Source organism: Oncorhynchus tshawytscha, linkage group LG12, assembly GCF_018296145.1.
Source record: "Oncorhynchus tshawytscha isolate Ot180627B linkage group LG12, Otsh_v2.0, whole genome shotgun sequence".
Lineage (NCBI taxonomy): Eukaryota > Metazoa > Chordata > Actinopteri > Salmoniformes > Salmonidae > Oncorhynchus > Oncorhynchus tshawytscha.
Genome location: NC_056440.1, coordinates 54145148 through 54169144, shown reverse-complemented (window position 1 = coordinate 54169144; position 23997 = coordinate 54145148). Strand labels below are relative to the sequence as shown.

The window sequence follows — 23997 nt, the reverse complement described above, 5'->3', positions numbered from 1 at the left end:
ATGGAGAGCAGGGAGGATGCCTATGCCCACCTGGAGCTACATACCTTGGAACAGTCCCTTCTGGCCACATGCGTGGGCAGCATCACAGAACTCAGTGAGTGTGTGTGTGTCTGTGTGTGTCACATTCTCAATCTTCACATTCACTCAAACACTCTCTTCATTTTACATTCAAAGATTCCCTCTCACACACACTCTTTCTCAAACACCCACATACTCCTCTCACTTTAGTCCTAGCCAGAGAGGAACTCTGGTCCTTATGCATGTGATCAATAAGTCTTATCTAGTCAGGAGACTCCTACTGACCATGTTCAACCTGGTTCTGAGAAGAGGTCCATCTTTCAAATTTAGAGATACAGAGAGCTACCAGCTGCTATTCCAGCTGCTACTCCAGCTACTCCAACATCCCCAGTCTGTCTTGTTCTTCTGTTGTTCATCTTCATTAAAACTAGGGCACCTAAGTATGGCAGTACTGAACACCACCATTGGTTACTTGGCGTGGATGTCGATTAAGGCACCCCTCGCACCTCTCTGATTCATAGGGGTTTGGGTTAAATGCGGAAAACACATTTCAGTTGACTAGGTACCCCCTTTCCCTTTACTTTGAATGCTGGCCCCGAAAATTCTAATTTTGAATCCAACCAACTGTCCATTTGTCTTATGTATTTTGTTAGAATGTAAACTTACTTTAGACGTCTCTTTCTGTAAATCAGTTGTTCCCGTAACATTTTAAAGCGCCCCAGCCAAGCTAAAGCCTCTCAAATAGACAAAACTAGTTTTTAGCCAAAAACAATGCACTTTTTTTTTTTTTTGCCTTTACCTCCCTTATCTCACCTCATTTGCTCACATTGTATATAGACATATTATGTATTATTGACTGTATATTTGTTTTAATGACTGTATATTTGTTTTACTCCATGTGTAACTCTGTGTTGCTGTATATGTCGAACTGCTTTGCTTTATCTTGGCCAGGTCGCAATTGTAAATGAGAACTTGTTCTCAAATCAAATCAAATCAAATCAAATCAAATCAAATTTTATTTGTCACATACACATGGTTAGCAGATGTTAATGCGAGTGTAGCGAAATGCTTGTGCTTCTAGTTCCGACAATGCAGTAATAACGAGCAAGTAATCTAACTAACAATTCCAAAAAAACTACTGTCTTATACACAGTGTAAGGGGATAAAGAATATGTACATAAGGATATATGAATGAGTGATGGTACAGAGCAGCATAGGCAAGATACAGTAGATGATATCGAGTACAGTATATACATATGAGATAAGTATGTAAACCAAGTGGCATAGTTAAAGTGGCTAGTGATACATGTATTACATAAGGATGCAGTCGATGATATAGAGTACAGTATCAACGTATGCATATGAGATGAACAATGTAGGGTAAGTAACATTATATAAGGTAGCATTGTTTAAAGTGGCTAGTGATATATTTACATCATTTCCCATCAATTCCCATGATTAAAGTGGCTGGAGTAGAGTCAGTGTCATTGACAGTGTGTTGGCAGTAGCCACTCAATGTTAGTGGTGGCTGTTTAACAGTCTGATGGCCTTGAGATAGAAGCTGTTTTTCAGTCTCTCGGTCCCAGCTTTGATGCACCTGTACTGACCTCGCCTTCTGGATGACAGCGGGGTGAACAGGCAGTGGCTCGGGTGGTTGATGTCCTTGATGATCTTTATGGCCTTCCTGTAGCATCGGGTGGTGTAGGTGTCCTGGAGGGCAGGTAGTTTGCCCCCGGTGATGCGTTGTGCAGACCTCACTACCCTCTGGAGAGCCTTACGGTTGAGGGCGGTGCAGTTGCCATACCAGGCGGTGATACAGCCCGCCAGGATGCTCTCGATTGTGCATCTGTAGAAGTTTGTGAGTGCTTTTGGTGACAAGCCGAATTTCTTCAGCCTCCTGAGGTTGAAGAGGCGCTGCTGCGCCTTCCTCACGATGCTGTCTGTGTGAGTGGACCAATTCAGTTTGTCTGTGATGTGTATGCCGAGGAACTTAAAACTTGCTACCCTCTCCACTACTGTTCCATCGATGTGGATGGGGGTGTTCCCTCTGCTGTTTCCTGAAGTCCACAATCATCTCCTTAGTTTTGTTGACGTTGAGTGTGAGGTTATTTTCCTGACACCACACTCCGAGGGCCCTCACCTCCTCCCTGTAGGCCGTCTCGTCGTTGTTGGTAATCAAGCCTACCACTGTTGTGTCGTCCGCAAACTTGATGATTGAGTTGGAGGCGTGCATGGCCACGCAGTCGTGGGTGAACAGGGAGTACAGGAGAGGGCTCAGAACGCACCCTTGTGGGGCCCCAGTGTTGAGGATCAGCGGGGAGGAGATGTTGTTGCCTACCCTCACCACCTGGGGGCGGCCCGTCAGGAAGTCCAGTACCCAGTTGCACAGGGCGGGGTCGAGACCCAGGGTCTCGAGCTTGATGACGAGCTTGGAGGGTACTATGGTGTTGAATGCCGAGCTGTAGTCGATGAACAGCATTCTCACATAGGTATTCCTCTTGTCCAGATGGGTTAGGGCAGTGTGCAGTGTGGTTGAGATTGCATCGTCTGTGGACCTATTTGGGCGGTAAGCAAATTGGAGTGGGTCAAGGGTGTCAGGTAGGGTGGAGGTGATATGGTCCTTGACTAGTCTCTCAAAGCACTTCATGATGACGGATGTGAGTGCTACGGGCGGTAGTCGTTTAGCTCAGTTACCTTAGCTTTCTTGGGAACAGGAACAATGGTGGCCCTCTTGAAGCATGTGGGAACAGCAGACTGGTATAGGGATTGGTTGAATATGTCCGTAAACACACCGGCCAGCTGGTCTGCGCATGCTCTGAGGGCGCGGCTGGGGATGCCGTCTGGGCCTGCAGCCTTGCGAGGGTTAACACGTTTAAATGTCTTACTCACTTCGGCTGCAGTGAAGGAGAGACCGCATGTTTCCGTTGCAGGCCGTGTCAGTGGCACTGTATTGTCCTCAAAGCGGGCAAAAAGTTATTTAGTCTGCCTGGGAGCAAGACATCCTGGTCCGTGACTGGGCTGGGTTTCTTCCTGTAGTCCGTGATTGACTGTAGACCCTGCCACATGCCTCTTGTGTCTGAGCCGTTGAATTGAGATTCTACTTTGTCTCTGTACTGGCGCTTAGCTTGTTTGATAGCCTTGCGGAGGGAATAGCTGCACTGTTTGTATTCAGTCATGTTACCAGACACCTTGCCCTGATTAAAAGCAGTGGTTCGTGCCTTCAGTTTCACACGAATGCTGCCATCAATCCACGGTTTCTGGTTAGGGAATGTTTTAATCGTTGCTATGGGAACGACATCTTCAACGCACGTTCTAATGAACTCGCACACCGAATCAGCGTATTCGTCAATGTTGTTGTCTGACGCAACACGAAACATCTCCCAGTCCACGTGATGGAAGCAGTCTTGGAGTGTGGAGTCAGCTTGGTCGGACCAGCGTTGGACAGACCTCAGCGTGGGAGCTTCTTGTTTTAGTTTCTGTCTGTAGGCAGGGATCAACAAAATGGAGTCGTGGTCAGCTTTTCCGAAAGGGGGCGGGGCAGGGCCTTATATGCGTCGCGGAAGTTAGAGTAACAATGATCCAAGGTCTTTCCACCCCTGGTTGCGCAATCGATATGCTGATAAAATTTAGGGAGTCTTGTTTTCAGATTAGCCTTGTTAAAATCCCCAGCTACAATGAATGCAGCCTCCGGATAAATCGTTTCCAGTTTGCAGAGAGTTAAATAAAGTTTGTTCAGAGCCATCGATGTGTCTGCTTGGGGGATATATACGGCTGTGATTATAATCGAAGAGAATTCTCTTGGTAGATAATGCGGTCTACATTTGATTGTGAGGAATTCCAAATCAGGTGAACAGAAGGATTTGAGTTCCTGTATGTTTCTTTCATCACACCATGTCACGTTGGCCATAAGGCATACGCCCCCGCCCCTCTTCTTACCAGAAAGATGTTTGTTTCTGTCCGCGCGATGCGTGGAGAAACCCGCTGGCTGCACCGCTTCGGATTGCGTCTCTCCAGTTAGCCATGTTTCCGTGAAGCAGAGAACGTTACAGTCTCTGATGTCCCTCTGGAATGCTACCCTTGCTCGGATTTCATCAACCTTGTTGTCAAGAGACAACTTGCCTACCTGGTTAAAAAAAAGGTGAAAAAAATAGGCAATGTTCCCGTGCTCGAGGTGACGCTGCATATGTCGGCTCAATCAGAAATGACCTGTAAATGGTGCATTGTCGACAAAGTGTGATTGGATTAAATCCCGGCCTAACACTTTAGCCACAATCCAGTAGGGACTGGTCGGGAAACACTGCTTTACGATTTATGTGAAAGCAGCCCATTGTAGATAACAACACTGGTCTCAGGTCTGACGTTAGCATAATGAAGTTAAGCCTGTTTGCTGTCTGTTTGTTTTTTCACATCTGACCCTTGGTCTTTTTCTAGGGTCCCTTAATTAGAATCAGACGGGGATGTCGTATTCACTGAAACATTAGGCTACATAACAGACCACTGTGTGTTGCCAAAACATAAGAGTATATTCACGTCAGCCACAGGGTGTTATAGACCCCCTTGCTCCCTCTGCCACGCACACACCCCAAACACACCCACACACACACACACTCCCCTGTTTCCACAAACCAAACAAATTCCGTGTGGTTCCTTTTCTCTCTGGTCATCTTGGGAGTAGCACCTAGCGAAACAGTGCACACCCTTGTTCATTCTTGGAGACCAAGCGAATAAATTAAATAGGACAACATACAGTTTGTTTCAACATAGAAAGATAAAAATAAATAAAAAATAACATAATTGTGGTGCTTATTGCTATCACTAGATATTTAAGATGGTCTAGTATATCTACCCATATGGATATACAGTACATACTGTAAATACAGTATGATATTAACTTAAAACTGCATATACTTTGACAGACACTGTGGCTACTTCGGGAGCCTTAGCTTCATTAAACAAGGAAGTAGTCATTTTAAGATTGCAATCTCTTTCACAGGAGCAGATTCTCTCACTGCTCTCTGGTTGCTAGGTTTACCTCTTCTAATGCCTTCCACATATGTTGCGTGGTAAGTGACTGGTATAGCTACGGCTGAGGACCACCATTCCTGATTTAAAGGAATATAGGGAAGACCATGCTGTTGAGCCCAGCTAAACCCAACACTCCTCCCAAACTTGACATCTGATGACCTTTATCTGAGAGTTCGATCGTTGAACCGTTCATAAAGTTTCATCTGCATAGAGATATAATAAGACACAGAATTGATTCGATGTACCAGTGATATCTCAGAAAATGAAGAGCAAACCCGCAACGTAGCTCTGTTTTGCATTGAAAATGCATTGGTAAGGAAACGGATATGGTATACAGAGCATTATGGGTACTGCAGTACATCACGCTACAACTGCAGCATCCATGTTTAAAAACTTCTTATGGCTGAGATCCCGTTACCGGGAGCGATAACAACATCCAGTGAAAGTACAGGGCGCCATATTCAAAAGACCAGAAATCTCATAATTAATATTTCTCAAGCATACATGTGTTTTATATCGTTTTCAAGGTAGTCTTGTTGTTAATCCCACCACAGTGTCCGATTTCAAATAGAATTTGCGGGGAAAGCACCACAAACAATTATGTTAGGTCACCAACAACTCACTAAATTACACAGCCAACTTTACCAGCCAAAGAGAGAGAGAAAAAGCACATATAGAGATAAAATGAATCACTAACCTTTGATAATCTTCCTCAGATGACACTCATAGGACTTCATGTTACATAATACATGCATGTTTTGTTTGATAAAGTTCATATTTATATCAGAAAATCTGAGTTTACATTGGCGCGTTTACATTCACTAGTTCCAAAAACATCCAGTGATTTTGCATAGCCACATCATTCAACAGAAATACTCATCATAAATGTAGATTATAATACAAGTTATACACATGGAATTATAAATATACCTCTCCTTAATGGAACCGCTGTGTCAGATTTAAAAAAAAACTTTACGGAAAAAGAAACCCATGTAATAATCAGAGACGGCGCTCAGAATTAAAAACACCACAGCCACAAAGATGGCGTCAACATTAACAAGAAATGACATGATAAATATTCCCTTACCTTTGATGATTTACATCAGAAAACACTCCAGGAATCCCAGGTCCACAATAAATGTTTGTTTTGTTCGAAAATGTCCGTTATTTATGTCAAAATACCTTCTTTTGTTAGCCCGTTTGGTATACATATCCAAACGCTAATTCTGGTCAGCGTTATATCGGACAAAAACTTCAAAAAGTGATATTACCGGTAGAAGAAACATTTCAAACTAAGTACAGAATCAATCATTAGGATGTTTTTAACATATAGCTTCAATAAAGTTCCAACCGGAGTACTCCTTCTTGTCTTCATGAGCCATGGAATGCAAGTGACTACCACGAGGAATAAACATGATCAGAAAATGGCTGACTGCCAGACACCTGATTGATTCTGCTATCATTCACTAGCACAACATCATAGAAGTGTCATTATAATTTCTATTGATGGTTGACATCTAGTGGAACCCCTAGGCAGTGCAACATCATTCATATCTCAAGGGGATTTCATTGGGGACTCTGGTGAATACATACAAAGCTCAGATTTCTGACTTCCTGTTTTGATTTCAACTCAGGATTTTGCCTGCCATATGAGTTCTGTTATACTCACAGACATCATTCAAACAGTTGTAGAAACTTTAGAGTGTTTTCTATCCAATACTAATAATAAAATGCATATATTAGAAACTGAGACTGAGGAGCAGGCCGTTTACTTTAGGCACCTTATTCATCCAAGCTACTCAATACTGCCCCCCAGCCATAAAAAGTTAATTAATCATGTATAGCTGAGGTTTTATGGATTTGTATCAGACTGAATGTGTGTGTGACTCTCAGGTGACCTGGTGTCACAGTCCATGCACCACATACAGCGCCATCGCGCGGTACACCCCTGCGTCAGCCCTATTCACCCAGCTAATCACCATTCAGTATTCTGGGCGCCCGATGCCATGCCTCTACTACTACTTCCTGTTTAGCCCACAGATGGAATCACTGGAGAACCCAAATCTAGAGCCCCCCAGGATGGCCCTGAGCAGAGAGCGGTATGGTGTGTGTGTGTGTGTGTGTGTGTGTGTGTGCTTTCTTGTATGCTTAGGCACACAGAGATATTGTTTCCCTCCACCTGGTACCAATTATAATCACATGCCCCATTAACCTGTTAGCTTCCAGTTAGACTCAGCTCTGTGTCTCTGTTGAGCCCTGTGATCTCAGTTACCATAACCAGAGAGGAAGAGGTGAAGCGCGCAAAATCTGTCCAAAATAAGTCGTATGGGCTTGTCACCTGCTTTTCTGCATTTGGGACAACGACTCCCATTGATAGAGCGGAGACATGAGCATCTCGACATTATATACAGATCTTTGTCGTAACGACCTGCTCTGTGCTCTGGGGAGGTGAAGAGACCGGATGTTCGAAAACAAACGTCACATCAGGGAACCAGTGTTCTATTTATAGTCCTTTGTTAACAGTAAAAAGTTGCCCTTTTTCTCAATTCTCAAAAGTTATGGGACACACATTAAGACTACCAAAAAGCACCCTGCGTGAACCTGTTTTATAGCCCACCGCAGGAAATGAAGTAGTTGTTTTTGTAAAAAGGGCTGAGGAATTGGACCTTTACGGCAGATTTGAAGGCGTTATGGGATTTTGAGTCATTGAGGAAAGTGAATTAATTATATTACTTCATTGCTTGAATCTTTGCTCCTCCCCACAGACTGTTTATGCTCCTTCCCCCTCTGATGGTGTGGATACGAGTTGCCGTGGTGCACGCGGAGCACCGCCGCAGCCTATTGGTGGACAGCGATGATGTCAGACAGACCACCAGACAGCTCCTCCCAGGATTGGACTGTGAGCCCAGACCGCTGAGGTAGAAACACACTGAGCGTTGCATATTTAATGGCATACACTTACCAGCCAGTTTATTAGGTACACCCATCTAGTACTGGGTTGGACCCCCCTTTGCCTCCAGAACAGCCAGAATTCTTTGGGACATTCTACAAGGTGTCGAAAACACACAAAGACGCTCTATTGGGTTGAGGTCTGGGGACTGACCAAGTAAACTGAACTCGCTGCCACTCAAGTAAACTGAACTCGCTGTCATGTTCCAGGCAATTTTTCCACTCCTCAATTGTCCAGTGTTGGGGATCACGTGCCCACTGGAGCCACTTCTTCTTGTATTTAGCTGATAGGAGTGGAACCCTTCTGTTGCAATAGCCCATCCATGACAAGGATCAACGAGTTGTGAGTTCCAAGATGTCGTTCTGCACACCATTGTTGTACTGCGTCACTGTTGTGGCCCACCTGTCAGCTTGCACGATTCTTGCCATTCTCGTCAACAAGCTGTTTTCGCCCACAGAACTGTCACTGACGGGATGTTTTTTGTTCTACACACCATTTGCTTAGGTCACACTTTTGCCCATACGGATGGTCATTCGAACAGTAACTGAATGCCTCGATGCCTGTCTGCCTGCTTTATATAGCGAGCCACGGCCACGTGACTTACTGTCTGTAGGAGCGATCCATTTTCTTGAATGGGGTGGTGTACCTAATAAACTGGCCGGTGAACGTATCTGTAACGTACTGTAACGTGCAATAGAAAGATGCTGAACCATACTGTGAAACCAGTACATAACAGTAGGCCTGCCGTCATTATCGAAGAGTTATGAATGTTGGAAGTTTTCATTGTAGCCTCTCTCTCTCCTTATCCTCTTGCCTCTCCCTCTCTCCCTCCGTATCCTCTTGTCTCTCCCTCTCTCCCAGGCCTGAGTGTTGCTCCAGCTCATTTAGGAGTGCGGACTCTAAGGCTGCTACAGAGAAGCTTCAGGGTGGATCTTGGCTTCCGCATGCTGACCTGTGGCAGAGCGGACCTGATTGGTCCGGCAACACAGCTACTGGGCCCATCAGGGGTTAACACTATGGATGACCAGATAGGACTGGGGATAGGGAATAATAGATAAATGGTGGGGATAGAGGTAGGGGGAGTTGGGGAGAGGGGTAGGACATATACATATTCAGACATAAGACTGGTAGGCTTTGACAGGGAAGGTAAAAGAGTCAGAGGATTTATCCTCCCTGTCAATACTTGTCAGTCTTCTGTTTGAAGACGTATACTGTATGCCCGACTGGTGTTCGAGAGTGTAGAGAGTCAATAAAACTGTTCAGAGTAAGATGTGTATTCTCTGACCTACAGGGTATGACCACTCTGATGTACACGTTTGCGTGGAGACGAGGCTCTGGTCCAGATACTGGTGGAGGCTGGAGCCAACCTGGACCTGGCGGCAAACACTACTACTCTCTAGATATTATCATAACATGATATAGATAGTATATCATGTAGTGGGTTGAGCAGGAAATCCGGAATCCTCCGAAAGAGCATTTCTTGGAAAACCAGGGATTTTTGAAAAGCTACTGGAATTTCGCCTAATCATGTAATGTAAGGGCTTTGTGCTGAAACTGCCTCTACTACACCGCGATCATATCACTTGATGGCAATGTTTACCAAAGCTTTGAACGTATATACGTTTTATACATAGATATTTCATGTTTTCCATTCTACTCTCAGGTTCCTTGCTGTTCCCCCAGACAGCCCTCGGTCCACCCAGACCGTCATGGTTGGGTGGCCCTCACATTCGCTGTGCTGCATGGACACCTCGTGGTATCTCAGGTGAGTCCTCATTGCCCAGTGGAAAGGGTCTAACACAGTTTCTTACTCATACATCTCAGCCTTGATGGTGCCACTGTGCGTACCCCGTGGGAAGGGTTTTTGTCTGTGTAGTGTAGTACTAACCATTCCTCTTGGTTTCTGTGTTGTATAGCTCCTGTTGGAGGTGGGTGCAGATGTGGAGGGCACTGCTGTTACTTCCAGCCAGGAGAGCTCTGCTGAGACTCCTCTACAGCTGGCCTCTGCTGCTGGGAACTAAGAAATGGTGAGCCTGCTGCTGGCCCACGGGGCCGACCCGCAGAGTGCATGATTGGAACGCTCCTATATCCCTGCTCTACGAGGTCATGAACTGCTTCAGCTTCGCCCAGACACAGGTAGCTGCACCTGTCTGACTAGTCCAGGCTTGGGCCATGTCTCAATAGTCTAAAGTGTTGTTCTTTCCTTGTCTATTTCCTTCAGTCAGAACTGAATGAATGAATGGATACTCATCCCCTACTCTCCTACAGGAAAGTCCTGAGGAGACTTCTGACTCAGCCCCAGCAGAGAAAGGAGGAGATTCTCTCTCTGCCGGAGATACTGGCTGAGGGGTTCCAGGAGAAGGAAGAGGAGGCTGGCTCACTACCTCCCCACAGCCTCAGCCCTTGTAGCCCTGCTGTCTACCCCAGTAGCAGCAGGCTGCCTACTACAGCACTGTGCATGGCTACCTGGATGTCACCATGGAGCTACGATCACTAGGTATGGATTGTTGGTAGGCCTACTTCTTTTGTATATGCCATCATCATCGTTTTCTGAAGGACTTGTGAATCATGCATTCCGAAAGCACAGAAATATTATTTGATCCACTTTAGGTTGTTTGAGACTTTGTTCTCAATGACTGACCAAGGTAAATCATCTCTTGGGACCCTAATTTGTGGCCTTATTTGTTCCCCAGGTGTCCCCTGGAAGCTCCACGTGTGGCTGGAGTCCCTCCATGTAGCCCAGCAGCTAACCAGGAATGAGGTGACCCTTTCTCTCCTCAGAGACTTCACCACTATCAGGCCACGGGGACCACTGCCAGGAGCTGGTCTCGCCCGCCCTACCTCTCTTGTTTAACATGCTTGCAACCAGCAAGGTAGCCATGACTTGCAGTCCATAACTTGGACCTTGCAGTCCAATTTCTCCTTCAGTCGGTGTTGTTTGGCTTTACCATGTAGACTACAGTTTTCAGTGAGTAGATGTTCCGGGAAACCTCAAACCAAAAGCAGAGTATGAATCAGACAAATCGATCCAACGTCTAAGAAATTCTCAAACCAGTTGTTATAAAATGGGTAGGAAACTTGCGATGTCTGTTACATAAAATCACAACTCTTTCTGAACATGATTATGTCCCTTTAGGACTATGCCATAACCAAGAGAGTGTCAGCCATCTTCTCTCGCTACTACGGCTCTGCTCCTACTCCCTCTGATGTACCTCGCTCTCTCCACGCAGCTAGGTATGAAGACCGGCGCACTCTCTCTCGAGATGGAACAAACTACAGTCGGTTTAGTTGGCCAGATTTTTAGGGTCCGAGTTTTCACTACATTTTAGCAAGTGTAACTGTGTAAATCACGCTTAGTTGTGTACATGCATTTCAATGTATGTTGCTGACTCTAAGCGGTGTAAACATCACTTCGCTCGCTCGCTCTCCTCCACCAGATGCTCATTTCCTGAACAACCCAGAGATGTCTGACGTAATGTTGTTCGTGGAAGGCCGTCCCTTCTACGCCCACAGGGTCCTCCTCATGTCTGCCTCCAAGAGGTGAGCTAGCACTTCCCTCCTCACACCCGTGGCAGCCTGAGACTGAATGAATAGTATGCTCATCATCAAGTATGACCTTGAGTCCAGGCTCTAGAGTTTTCAGGGCAACCTGAGCTTTTGAGGCCACAAGTTGGTTATCAAGTCTCTTTTGTCTCTGTCAGGTTTCGGTCTCTGCTGAGTTGATGTGGGTCGAACACCAGCACCATCCACATCTCTGACATCACATACAGCACCTTCCAGAGGATGATGAGTTGTCTGTACTGTGGAGGGACTGAAGGGCTGAGGCTGTCACAGGCTGACGCTGTGGAGGTAAAAAATGCATCCTCATTTACACTGATAGAACTTCATTCATACATCCCATTGTTGATCCATTGTTGATCCAAACATTTAGTTAAGCTTTAGGAATGGCCCCCACTATCACTTGTCATTGAGGAGTGGAAAGACAACATAGTGGAGGTCACTCATAAAATGTAAGCACCTTGGGAAGGTGTAATTGAATGTTTGGACTTGTGATGGAAGTATGCTCTGCTCCTCTGTCAGCAGCTGCCGCCAGTGGTCTGTTTCCTCCAGCTAAAGGTGGTAGAGAGGCAGTGTGAGATTCTGCTCTCTCTCTCTGTACAGGATCACGGGGCGGCAGAGCTCAGGAGGTTCTGTGAAGGTGTCTTCCTGCAGCATGTGGAACAGCTCCTGGAGAGAGAGAGGACTTCCACAGGCTGCTCCTGGGAGGGGCCCGTCGGGACCAGCTTCCTCCAAAGACAGAGCCCCGGAGTGGACCACGTCAGGACGATGATGAGGATGAGGAGAGGAGGCCACATTCAAATATTGAGATGGACCCCATGTGGGGAGAAGGACAGGCATACCAGCAGGCCTGGAGATAAATAACCGGTGTAGTGTAGCGTAGTATCTCGCAGTGCGGTGATGTCACCAGTTACGCCAGCACAGGTTGGTAATGGTACTCTGTCATGAAGGAGAGAAGAGGCAGGGCCTAGGTGAAGCTGCCACCGGACAGAACACCTTTACTGTGATCCTACTGGCCCTCAAACCTGCACTCTCTGCCCCTGTGAATGCTCAAGGTACTGCTAAGACAATTACTTTAGTTTCAGTGTGATGGTTAGAGAAGCTAGGGTAGTTAGCAGCTTCTTGCCACACGTGTCACAAACAGTGAAAGGACAACTGAAGGTGCTGCAAAAAGTTAGCGCTTGAAGCATAAAGAGTTTTGCAGTTGTTGAACGCAAACTCACCATCAGTTCCTCATGTAGCCCAGCGAGCAGGAAGGAGGATCAATGGATAACTGGAGAAGTACTGCTGCCATCTAGTGATGCGTGGGACTTGTTCCACGGGACCGACATAGGAAATCTACAAAATGTCCATTGCTTAGGAGAGGAAATGGATGCAACGTACTATGGCTGGAATTGATCTAGAATATGATGAAGATTTATGGATATACCGCCAATATAATAGCAGGTACTGAGACTCTGTTGGTAGGAAATGAAGCATTTAGAGGCTGCTGTTACTTACTAGAGTCCATCCTCTCTCGTGTTGATGGAACTAGACGAGATAGATATTGGACAGGAAGAACAGAACTCTGAATATTTTATTCTACTGTACATACAGTATGCCAAACGTTTTGCTCACAATAATTACCATCAGCATTTCTATATTAGCCCCATTTAGAATAACATGCGCCCATGGAAGTGTGTAGGCTAAAATCAGACATCACCACCACACAATTCCAAAGTCAACAGATTTATTTCCTTTTGCACTGAAGTTGTTCACAGTTATGTCACAAGGGGATACATTGCCAGTGGTTTCCTGCTAAATACCAGCGCTCCTGGTGTTGTGTTCTACTGTATGTCCATCGTCCTGTGTGGCCTGGCTACCCAATAGTATAAAATAGAAAGAATAACAATAATAGGTATTGCTTTATTTTTATCTCTCTGATACCAATTCCCACCCCAGACAGAGTTCGTGACCAGAGTATCAGGTCTCTCTTTGAGAGAAACGGTGTGTGTGTTTGTGTGTGTGTAACTGTGTGTGTGTGTGTGTGTGTGTGTGTGTGTGTGTGTGTAACTGTGTGTGTGTGTGCAGAGGATGCATTGCACGGTAAATGTGCACAGTAGTATAAGGAAGGAGAAGGGAGGTTGCGAGAAAAAACTCAAAGACGAACAAACAACCGAAGTGGTGAGAGAAAATAAAAATAAGAGAAACAAATTTAGAGACTGGAAAGAAAAGAAAGAAAGAAAGAAAGAAAGACAGAAAGAAAGAAAGAAAGAAAGAAAGAAAGAAAGAAAGAAAGAAAGAAAGAAAGAAAGAAAGAAAGAAAGAAAGAAAGAAAGAAAGAAAGACAGAAAGAAAGAAAGAAAGAAAGAAAGAAAGAAAGAAAGAAAGAAAGAAAGAAAGAAAGAAAGAAAGAAAGAAAGAAAGAAAGAAAGAAAGAAAGAAAGAAAGAAAGAAAGAAAGAAAGAAAGAAAGAAAGACAGAAAGAAAGAAAGAAAGAAAGAAAGAAAGAAAGAAAGACAGAAAGAAAGAAAGACAGAAAGAAAGAAAGAAAGAAAGAAAGAAAGAAAGAAGAAAGAAAGAAAGAAAGAAAAAGAAAGAAAGAAAGAAAGAAAGACAGAAAGAAAGAAAAAGAAAGAAAGAAAGAAAGAAAGAAAAAGAAAGAAAGAAAGAAAAAGAAAGAAAGAGAAAGAAAGAAAGAAAGAAAGAAAGAAAGAAAGAAAGAAAGAAAGAAAAAGAAAGAAAGAAAGACAGAAAGAAAGAAAGAAAGAAAGAAAGACAGAAAGAAAGAAAGACAGAAAGAAAGAAAGAAAGAAAGAAAGAAAGAAAGAAAGAAAGACAGAAAGAAAGAAAGAAAGAAAGACAGAAAGAAAGAAAGAAAGAAAGAAAGAAAGAAAAAGAAAGAAAGAAAGAAAGAAAGAAAGAAAGAAAGAAAGAAAGAAAGAAAGAAAGAAAGAAAGAAAGAAAGAAAGACAGAAAGAAAGAAAGAAAGAAAGAAAGAAAGAAAGAAAGACAGAAAGAAAGAAAGAAAGACAGAAAGAAAGACAGAAAGAAAGAAAGACAGAAAGAAAGAAAGACAGAAAGAAAGAAAGACAGAAAGAAAGAAAGACAGAAAGAAAGAAAGAAAGAAAGACAGAAAGAAAGACAGAAAGAAAGAAAGAAAGAAAGAAAGAAAGAAAGACAGAAAGAAAGAAAGAAAGAAAGAAAGACAGAAAGAAAGACAGAAAGAAAGAAAGAAAGAAAGAAAGAAAGAAAGAAAGACAGAAAGAAAGAAAGAAAGAAAGAAAGAAAGACAGAAAGAAGGGGGGAAAGAGGGAAAAGGGACAGAACAATTCCAACAACAACATGCAAAGAAAAGACAAATGTTGGACATGCAAACGACAATACAAGGTCAAAGCTAAGAGTAGGAATCCCCTTGGTTTTTTAAATAAGTTTGTTTGCAATTTTTTTGTATTTACAAGGCAAGTGGCTGGAGTGTTGCCTTTGTCGCCGTACACACACAACGAGAAGGAACGCACAATTATTATCAACAGAGGGCTCGTTCCTCTCAAAGAGACTAATCTACATTCTTAAATTACCGTAAATCATTTGCCAAATGTATATATTACAAGCTTTCTCATCCAAGCTGGGAAAAAAAATGAATGTTCACAAAAACATTTAGTGAATTCTCAATGATCAATAAATTAAACCTGACAAAAAAACAATCTTTAAATGATCTAGTACATTTTCTCCATCATTTATATAAATAACCCAGAATAAATTAAAACAAAAATGACAAAAAAATACAATAAGGGAAACAAATATACACAATAATTATGTCCACTGTTGTCTGAATCCTGCAGATATTTCAAAGGAACATGGGCAAAACAAAATGGAAGAAAATAAAACCCTGAAATGATTCATCCCTCAAAAGGGAACCGAAAATAAAATACAACATTTAATCGATAAAACACGTCGAACAAGTAGAAAACACAAAATATAGTGATAAGTTAACACAATTCTTAGCTAAACATAATGTCACAACTACACAAACGTTGTACATATGGGAACATAGTTAATCTGTACAACAGAATAGATCATTCATTTGTGTACCCCTCCCTCCCAAATGCCCACCCAAAGTTAATTAACTCAATTTAATTTCATTTACAGCAATGACACAGAGTCTGAAGAAGTCTAAAGTGTTAAAATCCTGTAGTTCACAAAGAAGGACTACATTAAAAAGAATTACAATCCAGCCAACGTTTAGCCAACGTTCAGCCAACGTCCATCCAACTTCCAAGAGCCGCGCCACCTCTCTCCAACTTTCATAGGAGCCAGTGGTTCTACTTCCATTCGTCTTTGTGCGCAAGTCCTTACATCCCCCAAGTGTTTGTGCGTGTGTGTGTGTATAGGAGGATAGACAAGGAGGAGAGAAAGGAGGAGAGAGGATGTGTGTAGTATAGGTTTGACAAACATCATTGTCTTTTTAAGGCTTTTCTCCAACTCTTCGGCTAATATGTCTCTGGGTGTCTGTCACGGTAATGAGAGAGTCTCTAGTACTCTAATGTTTAGTGTATGTGTGTGTGTGTGTGTGTGTGTGCAGGTGGAAAGCAGGAGGGGTGCATGGGGAGGAGGGGGACAGCAGTGTGAAGTATGTGAAGTCTTTCTCTTGTCCTCCGCCTCTGGCTCACTTACTCCCGTTGTTGACAAAGTGCCCCAGGTTGGGACACACACACTGCCCTCCATCTTGTTTCTCTAATAGGTTTTAGTGATGATCCCTGGTGGTAGAGACAAGGTCAAGCCATCATCACAGAGCAGAGGAGACACACACACACCCTGACACACACACCCCACGGCGTGGGAACGGGACGAGAGGATAGAGGAACAGAAAAGAAACATGGCTACATGTGGTACTTAATATTGTCAAATACTGATCAATGGTCGATTGCTAAACTAAAATCGTAGTCATTCCATTATTACACAGTACAAAAGTTTATCATCTCGGCGATAATCAAAAGTAGATTTTTTTTCGAGACACAAACACACTAAGCCTACTGACTAAAGCAAAGAAACCAGCAGCATCTCTCATTTCATTTCTCATCTCTCACACACTCTTGTGGGCTTTGTATTGGGTTTTGAACGGCCTGATAACAGGTGGTTATTATCTAGTCATGCAACAGAGAGCTAGCTACTTCTCTCCGGTATTAAGGTTGTTCCCCAGTCCGGCTGACGGCGGCCATCTTTGTTTGTTTGTCTTTGCCCGGAGGCGGGGGGCATTTAGAGTCAGTGGGCTGGGTGGGCTGGGGCTGAGTGGGCAGGGGACATGACTCATTTCGCCTGCTGCCGGGGGCATGCTTGGCGGGGGCGGGGCTAGCTGTGCCGGGCGTGCCAGGGGTGTTGTGCGACGCCTGGCTGCTCTTCTCGTCTGAAAAAAGTTGTTTAATTACGTCAAAGAAGTTACTCAACGGGCTGCCTAGGTACACAGACGGGAAGAAAAGAAAAAAAAGAGAGAGAGAGAACAAACAGCGAATGAGCAATGGGGTTAACGTGAGGAAGGAGGAGAGGGTGACGGGAAGGAGAGGGTGGTGATGAGGAAAGGACTGAAGGTGACGCTCCAGGAGGTAGAAAGGAGACTCATAAAAGCCACGTGGGTGGTAATAAAAAAAGAGAGGATTTGATTACATGTGTTAGACTGTTAGTATGTACATTAACACTGTCTCGAGGCTGAGGAGATGGCGCATCAGTGTCAAAGTGCTAAGTTAGGAGACCTAAGGTTGGGAAACAACAGTAAAAAAAATGATATGTAGGGTTCACATAAAACCAGTGGGCTTTTGAGTCTCTGTTCTACCTGGTTTGGGTGAGAGTGGTGACATAGGAGGGCTAGCTTGAGCTCTGGAAGGGTGAGTGCTAAAAAGACCAGGTTTGGGGCAGGGGTGGTCAAATCTGCATCCTAGAGAGTCACTGAGTGCAGGTTTGTGTTCCGGCCCTGCTCTAACCCTCCTGATTTAGCTAGTCAAGGTCTTGATTAGGAGATGATTAGTAGAAATAGGACGTGGTAGAGCAGGCCTGTAACAAATGCCCGCATACCCAATTGCTCTCTTTCTGAAGAAAAGGGGGGAGGAGAGGAAGGGAGAGGAAGGGATGAGCAGCATTTCAGAGTACGACAAAACATAATGTCTTGCCTTCCAAGCTCCTGGTAACTATCCTAATCACCACAATAAAAGCATACATTAGAATGAGTCCATACAGTGCTCACAGACAAACACAGACAATGTGAACAACATGCCATCATCACAATAACATCACTCATCACACAATCTATTTTGCTTTCAAGTAAGAGGTTTCTTGGACACAGATTAAGCCTAGTCCTGGACTAAAAAGCATGCACAATGGGGTTCCTTAAATTGAAAGTGCTTTTTAATTCAATAACAGGCTTAATCTGGTTCTGGTAGGCCAGCCCTTAGTGTTCCACTGAGAGTCAAACATATACAGATTTACTCCAAACTTTCTTGAAATCTATCAAGTCTAACTGTCCTTTTAAAGTTAATTTGGTGGGTGTTTTTTTGGACCAAACACAAAATACTTACGCAATGTCATCTTGCTATCACTTACCATTGTTCGTGTGCTACATAGCCATTTGTTATTGATGGGCTACAATGTGTTTTACGCATGGAATGGAAGGGAAGTGGACATTTGCATCAACACTAGTGTGCATCCCAACACACACTGTGCCATGCAAAGGATCTCTCACACACACACACACACACACACACACACACACACACACACACACGGAGAACTGTGCATTAGTGACACCGTAGTGTGTTGATGGTGAGGTTAAGAGTCATCGGGTGTAGTGAGGGAGGCTCAGGCTAGTAGTTTACTGTTTGCCAATCGAGTAAGTATTTGATTAGGGAAACAGTGGCTTGGAGGGTTTGCTGGTCAAAGTGTCTGACCGCTGAGAGGTATCTGGGAGCAGAGTACACAGTTACTCTCTAACACACCTCTACAGTGTCAGCTGGTTTATACAAATGAAGATTCGTAGAAATATTTGTATACATTTGGCCGTTTTTCTTCTGAAATGTATACACACGGGTCCTTTTCTTAGAGTATGAATTATGGCTGTTATCAAACTTTTAAAACATTTACTTCAGGTGTGCAAAATGCGATATCCAACACACTAGTTTTTCCCAAGATGCACTAATATCCATTGTCCAGGTGGATGGAATGCTCTATATGGTTTTTGCAGATGGTGCTAAAGTTAGCCACGTTTCAAATCATTCCCATTATAGTCTGTACGGTATATTCAGCAAGTATTCAGACCCCTTCACTTTTTCTACATTTTGGTACTTTACAGCCTTATTCTAAAATGTATTAAATACATGTTTCCCTCATCAATATACACACAATACCACATAATGACAAAGTGAAAACAGGTTTTTAGATATTTTTTCAAATGTATTAAAAATAAAAAAACAGAAATACCTTATTTACACAAGTTTTCAGAACCTTTACTATGAGACTCGAAATTGAGCTCAGGTGCATCCTGTTTCCATTGATCATCCTTGAGATGTTTCTAAAACTTGATTGGAGTCCACCTGTGGTAAATTAACTTAATTGGACATTATTTTGAAAGGCACCTGTCTATATAAGGTCCCAGTTGACAGTGCATGTCAGAGCAAAAACCAAGCCATAAGATCAAAGGAATTGTCCTGAGACAGGATTGGGTCGAGGCACAGATCTGGGGAAGGGAACCAAAACATTTCTGCAGCATTGATGGTCCCCAAGAACACAGTGGCCTCCATCATTCTTACATGGAAGAAGTCTGGATCCACCAAGACTATTCCTAGAGCTGGCCGCCCAGCCAAACTGAGCAATCGGGGGAGATGGTCCTTGGTCAGGGAGGTGACCAAGAACCTGTGGAGAAAGGAGAACCTTCCAGAAGGACAACCATCTCTGTAGCACTCCACCAATCAGGCCTTTATGGTAGAGTGGCTAGACAGAAGCCACTCCTCTTTAAAAGGCACATGACAGCCCGCTTGGAGTTTGCCAAGAGGGCACCTAAAGGACTCTCAGACCATGAGAAACAATATTCTCCGGTCTGATGAAACCAAGATTGAACTCTTACGTCTGTGCCCAGTGGGAAGGCTGTAATCGCTGCCAAAGGTGCTTCAATAAAGTACTGATAGAGGGTCTGAATACTTATGTAAATGTGATATTTCAGTTTATTTTTAATTCATTTGTAAATAAAAAATTTAAATAAACAGTTTTTGCCTTGTCATTACAGGGTATTGTGTGTAGATTGATGAGGAAAAAACGATTTAATCAATTTTAGAATAAGGCTGTAATGTAAAATAAATTGAAAAAAGTCAAGCGGTTTGAATACTTTCCGAATGCACCGTACACATAACTATTTAAAACCCAATCGGGATACATTTTCTTTTGGAGTTCTGTGGTTTGGGGTGGTTATGTAGCGTTATGCCACTTGTCTCTCTAAAATAAAATTACCTTGCAATATTTTCAACAAAATCACGTCTATTCTTTTCACTAGCCCATGTTATGGTAAGATATTTTGCATTTTGGAAACAAACGCTTCAAATGGAATGTCTTACTCCTACTTTGCATGGATGTTTAAAGTCCATTCAAAAAAAAGGGGGGGGTCTGCTTCCATTGCTTCTCTTCAGACTTTCTGTTTCTCTCTCTCTACCCATCTGTCAGTCTGTGTCTCTAGCTAGGTCTCTGACCCTCTGTATGCAACCCTTTCTCTTCCTCAATCCTTAATTAGCTGGGGAGGGTGAAAGCTAAGCGGAGATTAGAAATATTCTACTCTCTCAAAGTACAAAAGGACAAGAAAATGTATTTGCGCAAACACACGCACGCACACACACACATACACACACACACACACCTGGCTTCCCTTCTCTCATGGAATATTCACACGTACAAAGTAAGTCACAATTTACACAGTATGAGTGTCATCTGTAGTAGCTAATAGTACTCTTAAAACATGGCACCGCATGCAGTCCCCTCTGGTCTCGGACACTGAAGGAGGGGGGGGGTTGAAACACATGCTCTCAGTGTGTTGTCATACGTGACACACACTGTTCAGCATCAGTGTGTGATATCTAGCATTTCGGTGAATTGATCCACCCCAGAGCCATACACACACACACACACACACACACAGAGAGTCAGGCACGCTCAGTTTCAGTTTTAGAATGATCTAGGCAGCCATATTGGCACCAAAAAGTCCAAGACCGTCACATGCATGGAATATTTGGAGCTGACATAGATGATCAGTTTCCAGACTCTTTGTAGACTGTCTATGGCTCTGGTTGAAACCCTTGCATTCCACTCAGCATGCCGGACCAGTCATTCAGTTATTTGAGTGATTCCCTGCCAAGTGCAGTTAGATTGAAGCTGTGGATGATGACCAAAAGCAGGCTGGGATGGACTGACAGGTGAAAAGGGAAATAAGGAAAGAAGGAGATAGAGATGGATAGAAAAGGGACAGAACATACACGGCTACAGGGTTGTGGTCAATTCCACCTCAACTAATTCTGGAAAACAACTGAATGTCAATTCATGAATTGGAAATCAAACAATATTTGAAATAATGTTTTTTCAATTCATTAATTGAATTTCAAGGAATTCCCTGGAATAAGGTAAAACCTTTGACCCCAACCCCGAAGAAAGAGAGAAATAGGGACAAAGACAAACTGAAAGAAAGAAAGTGAGAAGGAAGGAAAGAAGGAAAGAAGGAAAGAAAAGAAAAAGAGTGAAAGCAACAGTGAACGAGTGGTGGGGATGAGTTATTGATGGAGAAAGTGGTGGGGGTGTTGCATACAGTGCCTGATAACAGTTCCCATCAGTGACAGGGTGAGTCCCAGGCATTCAAAGTGCTAAAACTGCTAGCTGGTACGTGTGCTAAATGTGTGGACTAGAGAGTGGTCAAACCAGTGTTCTTCGTTCCTGGGGAAGGGGTGTGTGTGTGTGTGTGTGTGTGTGTGTGTGTGTGTGTGTGTGTGTGTGCATTAAAGGGAAATACATTTAAAAAATCCTTCTCCAGCACCACCCCAACATATGTGACAATGGCGTGTTTCTATGTTTTGTAGTAAAAAAGATAGAGGAAGATAAGTATTTCCCATGACATCATCAACCAATTAGTAGTCAATTAGTAGAAAATGCATACTCATAAATGGTTAAAATGCACACAGATGATTTCATTGGAAACACTTATCTTCCTCTACCTTTTTTTTTACTACAAAACATAGAAACACGTACTTTTCATGTATGTTGATGTTGGGGTGGTGCTGGAGATGATGAATATGAAGATTTTATAAATGTCCCTTTAATGTGTACACTTCACCAAAGTTTTGATGATGACCAAAGTTTTGATTATTTTTGTCAGGTGTTAAAGCACTAGACTAGGACACATACATTAGTCTGCACACTCTCATACTGTGGGCCCAGGAGTAAAAAAGATGGCTCTAGCCTTATTATATTCTATAGTATGTACTATGTAATGTATGTAATGCCGTGTCTCACCAGCAGTGGGTGCTGTTATCAAGTGAAGAAACCCCCAAATTTATACAATACAGGCACACACAAAAACAAGGACAAGTGAAGAACAGAACGTGACTCTGTCTTTCTTTTCTTCCATTCCTCCCTGTTCAACCCATCTTCATCCCAGAATATAAAACCATATAATACATACATGTACTGAGCTAATGTGAGGAGGATCGTTTTGAACTTCTACATCATTTTGGTCCATATTCTCTATATGGGAAGGTTATACTAGACCTCAGTTCAACAAAACAACCTCTTAACCTAGAGCTGGTTGGAAAGTTTAAAAAAGTTAGCAGAAAACGTTGTCAAATGAATGATGTTTGTGAAGGTCATGACTGGACCCTGGTGTGTGAATGCAAGAAAGTCAGGAGAGTGTGTGCCTCCTCTAGATGTCTCGAAGGATACCAACGTTGTTGCTTTGTTGGTGCCGGGTGCATCTGCCATGGTGTGGGCCATGCATGTGGAGATGCCTTGTGCCAAAGCGTGTGAGTCGAGCCGCACTGTGACTGTGGCGTTGCCGTGAGCTACGGGGATGCCGGGAGGAGGGGGGAGGGGGGTAGTGGAGGGGTGTAGGGGGGCGAGGGGAGGGTCTCTACTTACCAGAGATCTGCTGGACCCCTGGCTGGTCGTGTGAGCTCATCAGCTGAGCCTGAATGGTCTCAACCACACGCTTGAAACGGCGGCTGGGACCTGGTGAGAGAGAGGGGGAGAGACAAAGAGAAAAAACGAGGGAGGTAGAGAGTGTGGGGGGAGAGAGAGGATGAGGAGAGAGATAGCGAGGGAGACAGAGAGAAGGTAGAGGAAGGGAGTGAGAGAAATTGAGAGAAACAGAGAAAAACACTTAGGACTTGATTGACTGAAAAATAGAATTGCTCTTGAAAATAACCAGAATAATAGACAGAAAACAAGCTTGTGATGTTGAAACACAATGCCACACCAGTAGGACGCAAAGAGTGTCAACGTTATGAAAACAATGACATCATTTCTATTCGATTTTCCTCACAATAATAGCCCTCAACGAAGCTTCAATTTGAATTCGAGCACGTGTCCTGTAAATCAAAATGGAATTCAGCGGAATTAAATAAGAGTCTGTTCAACATCAATTTAACATAAGTTATCCACATCGGAATAAGCAGACATACTGCAGAGACGACACAGAATATTTGGCTGGAGATGACGCTCCAGTGTCATTGGCCAGAGGTTACCCTTCGACACTCTGCAGGGACAAAAGTGCAGTGTGATCATGGTGGGAAAAGGTCTCTGTTTCTCTGTCCTTCTTCTCACCTGGCTTCTTCTGTGTAATGGCGCTTGCATCAGCGTGGATGCGTGTGTGTTTGTGCATGTGTGTACATATCCAGGAAGTGCCTGTGTGGATTTGTGCGTGTGTGTGTGTATGTTAACATGTGCGTGTGCGCTCATGTGCCTCCCTGCTCTGCCTGCCTTTCTGTGCACGTTTACCTGAGAGCAGGGTGAAGGTGACCGAATAGATGCCATTCTCTTTGGTGGCGGCGGTGCTCTCTGTGTAGGTGATGTCCACCTGGAACTTGACCGGCTTCTGAAACACTGTAGGTCCGGCTGTGGACTTATACTCCGCCCGGAAACTAGTCTGACTGATCACACTGTGGCTGAGACTGGGGATCTATATGAGAGAGAGAGAGAGAGGAGAAAGGGAGGGAGAGGGGGCAACGGTGGGAAGCAGGAGGTAGGGAAGCAGAGGGAGAGAGGGAGGTGGAGGGTGGGAGAGAGAGCGAAAACAAAGAGCGCACAGGATAAAGAGAGGGAAAACAATCCGCTTGCACACAGAGACCGTTTACATGTGTGACGAGTGAGAAAAAGGACATGTACATGGGCTAAAATACAGAGAAGAGGCGAGACAAGGAGAGACAAAGACAGGAAGAGACAACACGGGATCTGTTACA

The 23997-nt window shown here is 43.8% G+C and overlaps 1 protein-coding gene and 1 pseudogene across 4 annotated transcripts in view; one reads left to right on the top strand and one right to left on the bottom strand.

Moving 5' to 3' along the window:
* LOC112264168 lies at positions 1–12415 on the top strand (annotated as a pseudogene).
* Positions 12416–14784: 2369 nt separating this feature from the next.
* LOC112232296 (serine/threonine-protein kinase BRSK2-like) overlaps positions 14785–23997 on the bottom strand; it is a 162681-nt gene continuing 153468 nt past the window's right edge. For 3 of the 4 annotated variants that reach the window (XM_042330748.1, XM_042330749.1, XM_042330750.1), the window contains 3 exons: positions 23537–23717; positions 22679–22768; positions 14785–16982 (listed from right to left, as the gene is read on the bottom strand). In XM_042330748.1, the coding sequence (XP_042186682.1) occupies positions 16714–16982; positions 22679–22768; positions 23537–23717 (540 nt within the window). In that variant the 3' untranslated portion in view covers positions 14785–16713. The remainder of the gene's footprint in view (positions 16983–22678; positions 22769–23536; positions 23718–23997) is intronic. The other variant, XM_042330751.1, reaches the window with a different exon arrangement.